Below are 11,431 nucleotides of genomic sequence, written 5' to 3'. Positions count from 1 at the left end.
GGACAACAGTAGTTATATAGGATGAACTAGAATACAGTATATACATATGAAGTGGACAGCAGTAGTTATATAGGATGAACCATGACTAGAATACAGTATATACATATGAAGTGGACAGCAGTAGTTATATAGGATGAACCATGACTAGAATACAGTATATATATATGAAGTGGACAGCAGTAGTTATATAGGATGAACTAGAATACAGTATATACATATGAAGTGGACAACAGTAGTTATATAGGATGAACCATGACTAGAATACAGTATATATATATGAAGTGGACAGCAGTAGTTATATAGGATGAACTAGAATACAGTATATACATATGAAGTGGACAGCAGTAGTTATATAGGATGAACCATGACTAGAATACAGTATATACATATGAAGTGGACAGCAGGATGAACCATGACTAGAATACAGTATATACATATGAAGTGGACAGCAGTAGTTATATAGGATGAACTAGAATACAGTATATACATATGAAGAGGACAGCAGTAGTTATATAGGATGAACCATGACTAGAATACAGTATATACATATGAAGTGGACAGCAGTAGTTATATAGAATGAACCATGACTAGAATACAGTATATACATATGAAGAGGACAACAGTAGTTATATAGGATGAACCATGACTAGAATACAGTATATACATATGAAGTGGACAGCAGTAGTTATATAGGATGAACTAGAATACAGTATATGCATATGAAGTGGACAACAGTAGTTATATAGGATGAACTAGAATACAGTATATGCATATGAAGTGGACAACAGTAGTTATATAGGATGAACCATGACTAGAATACAGTATATACATATGAAGTGGACAGCAGTAGTTATATAGGATGAACCATCACTAGAATACAATATATATATATGAAGTGGACAGCAGTAGTTATATAGGATGAACCATGACTAGAATACAGTATATACATATGAAGTGGACAGCAGTAGTTATATAGGATGAACCATGACTAGAATACAGTATATACATATGAAGTGGACAGCAGTAGTTATATAGGATGGACCATGACTAGAATACAGTATATCCATACGAAGTGTGTAAAACAGTATGTAAACATTATTAAAGTGACCAGTGTTGAATGACTCTAGGTAGATAGGGCAGCAGTATCTAAAGGTGCAGGCCAGAGTACTGGGTGGTAACCGGCTAGTGACACAGTAAACAGTGTGTCTCCTCCCTGCTACCTCATATAACATGATGACAGGCTAGTCTGCACTAATCTTGTGAAGGCAACCTTTTAAAAAGGAGAGAGAGGCGTACAGGACTGGGAGAGGGATGGACAGCGAATGTACAGGATTGTATCCCCGCTTCGCGCTGCCCAAGTCCATATCCAATGTAAGGTTAGAGGAATATCATAATCCCCCCTCTGAGCTGCTCTACCGTGAAGATGATGACTACATACCCAGTGTCTTATCACACAGTCCCAGGCTGGAACTAAGCACAAGGGCTTCTGAAGGAAACACAGCATGAAAAGTAGGGAGGGAGATGATCTGATTAGCAGCTATTGGATTTGTTTGTGGTGGCTTCCAATCGGAGTGGAGCAGACGTTGTTGAGAATGCCCATAGAGATGTAAAGCTTCCGCCGATCCTTTCACCCGTTTTAAACTGTGGTGGTGGGGGGCTGCAGGGCCTCCAGGGGAAGGCTGAGGAGGGTAAACAAATTCACCACTTCAGGGGGCTATAGGGGTATTTATCAGGTGGGAGGGAGCTGGACGACTGCATGCAGAGAGACAAGTGGGATTGACTGGTGTTATTCAACAGGAAGGCTGGCTCAGCTGGCAGGCGGTAGGGCTGGCAGGAGGCTAGCAGGAGGCTCAGAACCCCACCTGAGGCGCAGGCATTGTGGAGTCAGGAGCCTCTCCCACCAGGCAGGCAGCAGCCACAAGGCACTGGGAACCAGGCAGGCAGGCAGGCAGCTAGCCAGCCAGCCAGCCAGCCACAAGGCACTGGGAACCAGGCAGGCAGGCAGGCAGCTAGCCAGCCAGCCAGCCAGCCAGCCAGCTAGCCAGCCAGCCAGCCAGCCAGCCACAAGGCACTAGGAACCAGGCAGCAGACAGACAGACACGCAGGAGGGAGAGGAGAACTGGCTAAGGAAAGAATGTGCCCCTCAACATAGATAATAGCACCCCAAACTTTACCATCATCTAATTGGACAGAAAGGGTTCCGGGAAGGAGGAGAAAATATAATTCTGACGTTCCAATGGCCACATCCATCACAGTGATGATTCATGGGATACGTTTCTAACGTTAGTCCCTGTGTATCAGTGTAATGATGATGAAGTAATACTATACTAGCTGATGAATAGACTCCATCTGTATGGGAAGCATTGTAGTGAAGCTTCTCCAAGAGGCCTTTATTGATGTAGGGCCCATCGGGGAGAGAGCCCTCCCTCTGGGTTAAACTAACAGATAAACAGCTGACCGTCTAATAATGTTGTTTACTGGGTGGCTGTATTATCCATCGGTTATGACTAATGGTAGAATTTAGTCACGCTATTGACCGTCATCAAAAATATGTTATTTCAATGTCAAGTACATAGCCATGTCATGCATTACAACAGGACAATGTCTGTCTGGGGTTAGTAACCTACAGGTGTAGGATCTTCATTTGATCAACCTGTTACACGACAATGTCTGCCTGGGGTTAGTAACCTACAGGTGTAGGATCTTCATTTGATCAACCTGTTACAGGACAATTAGGGTTAGGGTTAGGGTTAGGGTTAGGGGTAGGGGTAGGGGTAGGGGTTAGGGTTAGGGGTTTGGGTTAGGGGTTTGGGGGTTAGGGGTTAGGGGTTAGGATTAGGTTAGGATTAGGGATTAGGGGGTTAGGGGTTAGGGGTTAGGGGTTGGGGTTAGGGGTTAGGTTAGGGTTAGGGGGCCTAGGGGGTTAGGGCCTAGGGGTTTGGGTTAGGGGTTTGGGTTTAGGGGTTAGGATTAGGATTAGGATTAGGATTAGGATTAGGGGTTAGGGGTTAGGGTTAGGGGTTAGGGGTTAGGGATTAGGGATTAGGGTTAGGGGTTAGGGTTAGGGTTAGGGTTAGGGGTTAGGGGTTAGGGGTTAGGGTTAGGGGTTAGGGTTAGGGGGCCAGGGTTAGGGGTTAGGGTTAGGGTTAGGGTTAGGGTTAGGGGTTAGGGTTAGGGGTTAGGGTTAGGGTTAGGGTTAGGGGTTAGGGGGGTTAGGGATTAGGGATTAGGGTTAGGGTTAGGGTTAGGATTAGGGTTAGGGGTTAGGGGTTAGGGTTAGGCCAGGGTTAGGGGTTAGGGTTAGGGATTAGGGATTAGGGTTAGGGTTAGGGTTAGGGGTTGCTGGGATTAGGGTTAGGGATTAGGGTTAGGGTTAGGGTTAGGATTAGGGTTAGGGGGTTAGGGGTAGGGATTAGGATTAGGGTTAGGGTTAGGGTTAGGATTAGGGTTAGGGTTAGGTTAGGGTTAGGGTTAGGGTTAGGGTTAGGGGTTAGGGGTTAGGGTTAGGGTTAGGGGTTAGGGGTTAGGGGTTAGGGATTAGGGATTAGGGTTAGGGTTAGGGGTTAGGGGTTAGGGATTAGGGTTAGGGTTAGGGTTAGGGGTTAGGGATTAGGGATTAGGGTTAACAACCTGCCGCCGATTGAGTTGATGTTGCTGTTAGTATGGCCTGTACTCGCTACTGTTCTGCTGTTAGTATGGCCTGTACTCGCTACTGTTCTGCTGTTAGTATGGCCTGTACTCGCTACTGTTCTGCTGTTAGTATGGCCTGTACTCGCTACTGTTCTGCTGTTAGTATGGCCTGTACTCGCTACTGTTCTGCTGTTAGTATGGCCTGTACTCGCTACTGTTCTGCTGTTAGTATGGCCTGTACTCGCTACTGTTCTGCTGTTAGTATGGCCTGTACTCGCTACTGTTCTGCTGTTAGTATGGCCTGTACTCGCTACTGTTCTGCTGTTAGTATGGCCTGTACTCGCTACTGTTCTGCTGTTAGTATGGCCTGTACTCGCTACTGTTCTGCTGTTAGTATGGCCTGTACTCGCTACTGTTCTGCTGTTAGTATGGCCTGTACTCGCTACTGTTCTGCTGTTAGTATGGCCTGTACTCGCTACTGTTCTGCTGTTAGTATGGCCTGTACTCGCTACTGTTCTGCTGTTAGTATGGCCTGTACTCGCTACTGTTCTGCTGTTAGTATGGCCTGTACTCGCTACTGTTCTGCTGTTAGTATGGCCTGTACTCGCTACTGTTCTGCTGTTAGTATGGCCTGTACTCGCTACTGTTCTGCTGTTAGTATGGCCTGTACTCGCTACTGTTCTGCTGTTAGTATGGCCTGTACTCGCTACTGTTCTGCTGTTAGTATGGCCTGTACTCGCTACTGTTCTGCTGTTAGTATGGCCTGTACTCGCTACTGTTCTGCTGTTAGTATGGCCTGTACTCGCTACTGTTCTGCTGTTAGTATGGCCTGTACTCGCTACTGTTCTGCTGTTAGTATGGCCTGTACTCGCTACTGTTCTGCTGTTAGTATGGCCTGTACTCGCTACTGTTCTGCTGTTAGTATGGCCTGTACTCGCTACTGTTCTGCTGTTAGTATGGCCTGTACTCGCTACTGTTCTGCTGTTAGTATGGCCTGTACTCGCTACTGTTCTGCTGTTAGTATGGCCTGTACTGTTCTGCTACTGTTCTGCTGTTAGTATGGCCTGTACTCGCTACTGTTCTGCTGTTAGTATGGCCTGTACTCGCTACTGTTCTGCTGTTAGTATGGCCTGTACTCGCTACTGTTCTGCTGTTAGTATGGCCTGTACTCGCTACTGTTCTGCTGTTAGTATGGCCTGTACTCGCTACTGTTCTGCTGTTAGTATGGCCTGTACTCGCTACTGTTCTGCTGTTAGTATGGCCTGTACTCGCTACTGTTCTTGGGTTGTGCCGTGGCGGAGATCTTTGTGGGCTATACTCGGCCTTGTCTCAGGATGGTAAGTTGGTGGTTGAAGATATCCCTCTAGTGGTGTGGGGGCTGTGCTTTGGCAAAGTGGGTGGGGTTATGTCCTTCCTGTTTGGCCCTGTCCGGGGGATGTCATCGGATGGGGCCACAGTGTCTCCTGACCCCTCCTGTCTAAGCCTCCAGTATTTATGCTGCAGTAGTTTATGTGTCGGGGGGCTAGGGTCAGTTTGTTATATCTGGAGTACTTCTCCTGTCCAATCCGGTGTCTTGTGTGAATTTAAGTATGCTCTATCTCTAATTCTCTCTTTCTCTCTTTCTTTCTCTCTCTCTCTCGGAGGACCTGAGCCCTAGGACCATGCCTCAGGACTACCTGACATGATGACTCCTTGCTGTCCTCAGTCCACCTGGCCGTGCTGCTACTCCAGTTTCAACTGCTCTGCCTGTGATTATTATTATTTGACCATGCTGGTCATTTATGAACATTTGAACATCTTGGCCATGTTCTGTTATAATCTCCACCTGGCACAGCCAGAAGAGGACTGGCCACCCCACATAGCCTGGTTCCTCTCTAGGTTTCTTCCTAGGTTTTGGCATTTCTAGGGAGTTTTTCCTAGCCACAGTGCTTCTACACCTGCATTGCTTGCTGTTTGGGGTTTTAGGTTGGGTTTCTGTTCAGCACTTTGAGATATCAGCTGATGTATGAAGGGCTATATAAGTACATTTGATTTGATTTGATTTGTTATGCTGTGTGTATGTGTCTGGTACTAGCTACTGTTCTGCTGTGTGTATGTGACTGGTACTAGCTACTGTTCTGCTGTGTGTATGTGACTGGTACTAGCTACTGTTCTGCTGTGTGTATATGACTGGTACTAGCTACTGTTCTGCTGTGTGTATGTGACTGGTACTAGCTACTGTTCTGCTGTGTGTATGTGACTGGTACTAGCTACTGTTCTGCTGTGTGTATATGACTGGTACTAGCTACTGTTCTGCTGTGTGTATATGACTGGTACTAGCTACTGTTCTGCTGTGTGTATGTGACTGGTACTAGCTACTGTTCTGCTGTGTGTATGTGACTGGTACTAGCTACTGTTCTGCTGTGTGTATGTGTCTGGTACTAGCTACTGTTCTGCTGTGTGTATGTGACTGGTACTAGCTACTGTTCTGCTGTGTGTATGTGACTGGTACTAGCTACTGTTCTGCTGTGTGTATGTGACTGGTACTAGCTACTGTTCTGCTGTGTGTATGTGACTGGTACTAGCTACTGTTCTGCTGTGTGTATGTGACTGGTACTAGCTACTGTTCTGCTGTGTGTATGTGACTGGTACTAGCTACTGTTCTGCTGTGTGTATGTGACTGGTACTAGCTACTGTTCTGCTGTGTGTATATGACTGGTACTAGCTACTGTTCTGCTGTGTGTATGTGACTGGTACTAGCTACTGTTCTGCTGTGTGTATGTGACTGGTACTAGCTACTGTTCTGCTGTGTGTATGTGACTGGTACTAGCTACTGTTCTGCTGTGTGTATATATGACTGGTACTAGCTACTGTTCTGCTGTGTGTATGTGACTGGTACTAGCTACTGTTCTGCTGTGTGTATGTGACTGGTACTAGCTACTGTTCTGCTGTGTGTATGTGACTGGTACTAGCTACTGTTCTGCTGTGTGTATGTGACTGGTACTAGCTACTGTTCTGCTGTGTGTATGTGACGGGTACTAGCTACTGTTCTGCTGTGTGTATGTGACTGGTACTAGCTACTGTTCTGCTGTGTGTATGTGACTGGTACTAGCTACTGTTCTGCTGTGTGTATGTGACTGGTACTAGCTACTGTTCTGCTGTGTGTATGTGACTGGTACTAGCTACTGTTCTGCTGTGTGTATGTGACTGGTACTAGCTACTGTTCTGCTGTGTGTATATGACTGGTACTAGCTACTGTTCTGCTGTGTGTATATGACTGGTACTAGCTACTGTTCTGCTGTGTATATGTGACTGGTACTAGCTACTGTTCTGCTGTGTGTATGTGACTGGTACTAGCTACTGTTCTGCTGTGTGTATTTGACAGAACAGGCATGGTGTGTGTACGGGGAGCCACTAAGCCAGGTCACTGGAACAGAGAGGGAAACTGAGTCAGCACAGACAGGTCCATAAGATAATGGCCCCAGTCAATAACAAAGATTTAGGCTAGAACTTAATTAAAGAATCAACTGCTGATCCAAATGGTGTTTTCAATGTATTGATAGGGCGGAGGGCAGGGGGGAGAGGAGCTCACTGCTGATCAATAGACACTACATTTGCATCCCTTTTCATCATCTACCAAGCACTTCGTTTTTTCTCTCTCTCATCTACAGACGGCACTTTAGAAATGTCGTCTGCGGTCGGCTTCCTGTCCTGCTGCAAGGTGAAGGTGGGCTTCCCTTCCTGCTGCAAGGTGAATGTGGGCTTCCTGTCCTGCTGCAAGGTGAATATCAGCTTCCTGTCCTGCTGCAAGGTGAATATCAGCTTCCTGTCCTGCTGCAAGGTGAAGGTGGGCTTCCTGTCCTGCTGCAAGGTGAAGGTCGGCTTCCTGTCCTGCTGCAATGTGAAGGTCGGCTTCCTGTCCTGCTGCAAGGTGAAGGTGGGCTTCCTGTCCTGCTGCAAGGTGAAGGTCGGCTTCCTGTCCTGCTGCAAGGTGAAGGTCGGCCTCCTGTCCTGCTGCAAGGTGAAGGTCGGCCTCCTGTCCTGCTGCAAGGTGAAGGTGGGCTTCCTGTCCTGCTGCAAGGTGAAGGTGGGCTTCCTGTCCTGCTGCAAGGTGAAGGTCGGCCTCCTGTCCTGCTGCAAGGTGAAGGTCGGCTTCCTGTCCTGCTGCAAGGTGAAGGTGGGCTTCCTGTCCTGCTGCAAGGTGAAGGTCGGCTTCCTGTCCTGCTGCAAGGTGAAGGTGGGCTTCCTGTCCTGCTGCAAGGTGAAGGTGTGCTTCCTGTCCTGCTGCAAGGTGAAGGTGGGCTTCCTGTCCTGCTGCAAGGTGAAGGTAGGCTTCCTGTCCTGCTGCAAGGTGAAGGTGGGCTTCCTGTCCTGCTGCAAGGTGAAGGTGTGCTTCCTGTCCTGCTGCAAGGTGAAGGTGTGCTTCCTGTCCTGCTGCAAGGTGAAGGTGGGCTTCCTGTCCTGCTGCAAGGTGAAGGTGTGCTTCCTGTCCTGCTGCAAGGTGAAGGTCGGCTTCCTGTCCTGCTGCAAGGTGAAGGTGTGCTTCCTGTCCTGCTGCAAGGTGAAGGTGTGCTTCCTGTCCTGCTGCAAGGTGAAGTTGTGCTTCCTGTCCTGCTGCAAGGTGAAGGTGGGCTTCCTGTCCTGCTGCAAGGTGAAGGTGTGCTTCCTGTCCTGCTGCAAGGTGAAGGTCGGCTTCCTGTCCTGCTGCAAGGTGAAGGTGTGCTTCCTGTCCTGCTGCAAGGTGAAGGTGGGCTTCCTGTCCTGCTGCAAGGTGAAGGTGTGCTTCCTGTCCTGCTGCAAGGTGAAGGTGTGCTTCCTGTCCTGCTGCAAGGTGAAGGTGTGCTTCCTGTCCTGCTGCAAGGTGAAGGTGGGCTTCCTGTCCTGCTGCAAGGTGAAGGTCGGCCTCCTGTCCTGCTGCAAGGTGAAGGTCGGCTTCCTGTCCTGCTGCAAGGTGAAGGTGGGCTTCCTGTCCTGCTGCAAGGTGAAGGTGGGCTTCCTGTCCTGCTGCAAGGTGAAGGTGTGCTTCCTGTCCTGCTGCAAGGTGAAGGTGTGCTTCCTGTCCTGCTGCAAGGTGAAGGTGTGCTTCCTGTCCTGCTGCAAGGTGAAGGTGTGCTTCCTGTCCTGCTGCAAGGTGAAGGTGTGCTTCCTGTCCTGCTGTAAGGTGAAGGTGTGCTTCCTGTCCTGCTGCAAGGTGAAGGTGTGCTTCCTGTTAAAAGGCAACAACAAGATTCTGGCATCAAGTGTATTAAAAATCAATGTTCTTTCAGAGGGGCCAGAAAATACAGTCTTTCAATTACACCACGCTAATCCTGAACAAAGACATCCAGCGACTTCTCTCTCTCTTAAGCAATCTGCTTAACGCTGTCATGTTATTGGAGAGGATTTGTTAAATATCCATATGGAATTGTATCTTTCTTCGTGAGTTCCCGTGTGTATTGTTCGTCGGAGAACACTTTGAAAGGAGTAGCCTGTCATTACTTTAGACAAACTTAACAAACGCAACCTCAAAATGCGTAAAGCAGCGACCGAGGAGACCTCGGGTTGTGTCCTATCCGGAGGAAACCACAGGGAGCTTCAGATGCTGCTCCTCTCCCCCCCCCGGACGCTGAAAACAATCATTATCAAAGGGAAGCTGTATTGACGGATCCCATTAAAGGCACCCGGCATCTCCAAGGCCATAGCAAGCATCCAGCATCAACAGAGCCATTCCCCAGGTAGCCTGCCCAGGACCCACTTTTAAAGAGACATCAATCTGACATGTCAACTTCCAGCTAATGAAGCTACCCAAGATCAATATTCAGGGTTCTACAACACACAAACCAACCACTAATGCTTGCTTTCTATGCCGTACAGTGTCTCCTTGAAAACTGGAAAATGGGTCAAGTCTGAATACAGCACAGTCTGTGTTATTCTATACAGGAGGTTTAATGAGAGATCCAGTAAGATCTGTTGTGTTATTCTATACAGGAGGTTTAATGAGAGATTCAGTAAGATCTGTTGTGTTATTCTATACAGGAGGTTTAATGAGAGATCCAGTAAGATCTGTTGTTTTATTCTATACAGGAGGTTTAATGAGAGATCCAGTAAGATCTGTTGTTTTATTCTATACAGGAGGTTTAATGAGAGATTCAGTAAGATCAGTCTGTGTTATTCTATACAGGAGGTTTAATGAGAGATCCAGTAAGATCTGTTGTGTTATTCTATACAGGAGGTTTAATGAGAGATTCAGTAAGATCTGTTGTGTTATTCTATACAGGAGGTTTAATGAGAGATCCAGTAAGATCTGTTGTGTTATTCTATACAGGAGGTTTAATGAGAGATCCAGTAAGATCTGTTGTGTTATTCTATACAGGAGGTTTAATGAGAGATTCAGTAAGATCAGTTTGTGTTATTCTATACAGGAGGTTTAATGAGAGATCCAGTAAGATCTGTTGTGTTATTCTATACAGGAGGTTTAATGAGAGATCCAGTAAGATCTGTTGTGTTATTCTATACAGGAGGTTTAATGAGAGATTCAGTAAGATCAGTTTGTGTTATTCTATACAGGAGGTTTAATGAGAGATCCAGTAAGATCTGTTGTGTTATTCTATACAGGAGGTTTAATGAGAGATTCAGTAAGATCAGTCTGTGTTATTCTATACAGGAGGTTTAATGAGAGATCCAGTAAGATCTGTTGTGTTATTCTATACAGGAGGTTTAAATGAGAGATTCAGTAAGATCTGTTGTTTTATTCTATACAGGAGGTTTAATGAGAGATTCAGTAAGATCTGTTGTGTTATTCTATACAGGAGGTTTGATGAGAGATCCAGTAAGATTTACATTTACATTTACATTTAAGTCATTTAGCAGACGCTCTTATCCAGAGCGACTTACAAATTGGTGCATACACCTTATGACATCCAGTGGAACAGCCACTTGCATCTAAATCTTTTTTGGGGGAGAAGGGGGGTGAGAAGGATTACTTACCCTTACTAACCCTATCCTAGGTATTCCATGAAGAGGTGGGGTTTCAGGTGTCTCCGGAAGGTGGTGATTGACTCACCACCTTCCGGATCTAGATCTGTCATCTAGTCCATGCCTCTACATCTACTCCCCTTTACATCTACTCCCCTCTACATCTGTTCCACTTTACATCTGTTCCCCTTTACATCTGTTCCCCTTTACATCTGTTCCCCTTTACATCTGTTCCCCTTTACATCTGTTCCCCTTTACATCTGTTCCCCTTTACATCTGTTCCCCTTTACATCTGTTCCCCTCTACATCTGTTCCCCTCTACATCTGTTCCCCTCTACATCTGTTCCCCTTTATATCTGTTCCCCTCTACATCTGTTCCCCTTTACATCTGTTCCCGTTTACATCTGTTCCCCTTTACATCTGTTCCCCTCTATATCTGTTCCCCTTTACATCTGTTCCCCTTTATATCTGTTCCCCTCTACATATACTCCCCTCTACATGTACTCCCCTCTACATCTGTTCCCCTTTACATCTGTTCCCCTTTACATCTGTTCCCCTTTACATCTACTCCCCTTTACATCTGTTCCCCTCTACATATACTCCCCTTTACATCTACTCCCCTCTACATCTACTCCCCTTTACATCTGTTCCCCTTTACATCTGTTCCACTTTACATATGTTCCCCTTTACATCTGTTCCCCTTTACATCTGTTCCCCTCTACATCTGTTCCCCTCTACATCTGTTCCCCTCTATATCTGTTCCCCTCTACATCTGTTCCCCTTTACATCTGTTCCCCTCTACATATGTTCCCCTTTACATCTGTTCCCCTCTACATCTGTTCCCCTTTACATCTGTTCCCCTCTACAT

The 11,431-nt window shown here is 46.6% G+C and overlaps 1 protein-coding gene across 1 annotated transcript; it reads left to right on the top strand.

Moving 5' to 3' along the window:
• The first annotated feature begins 7,294 nt into the window (after positions 1-7,294).
• Positions 7,295-9,633, top strand: LOC127924101 (keratin-associated protein 10-4-like). The gene is made up of 2 exons (XM_052508481.1): positions 7,295-8,806; positions 9,625-9,633. The coding sequence occupies exons 1-2, from the start codon at positions 7,295-7,297 to the stop codon at positions 9,631-9,633; spliced, it is 1,521 nt and encodes a 506-aa protein (XP_052364441.1).
• The last annotated feature ends 1,798 nt before the right edge of the window (positions 9,634-11,431 follow it).

This window comes from Oncorhynchus keta, unplaced genomic scaffold (genome assembly GCF_023373465.1).
Source record: "Oncorhynchus keta strain PuntledgeMale-10-30-2019 unplaced genomic scaffold, Oket_V2 Un_contig_3662_pilon_pilon, whole genome shotgun sequence".
In the NCBI taxonomy this organism is placed as follows: Eukaryota; Metazoa; Chordata; class Actinopteri; order Salmoniformes; family Salmonidae; genus Oncorhynchus; species Oncorhynchus keta.
The sequence above is the reverse complement of the archived record's forward strand: the minus strand, read 5'-3'. Positions and strand labels throughout refer to the sequence as shown.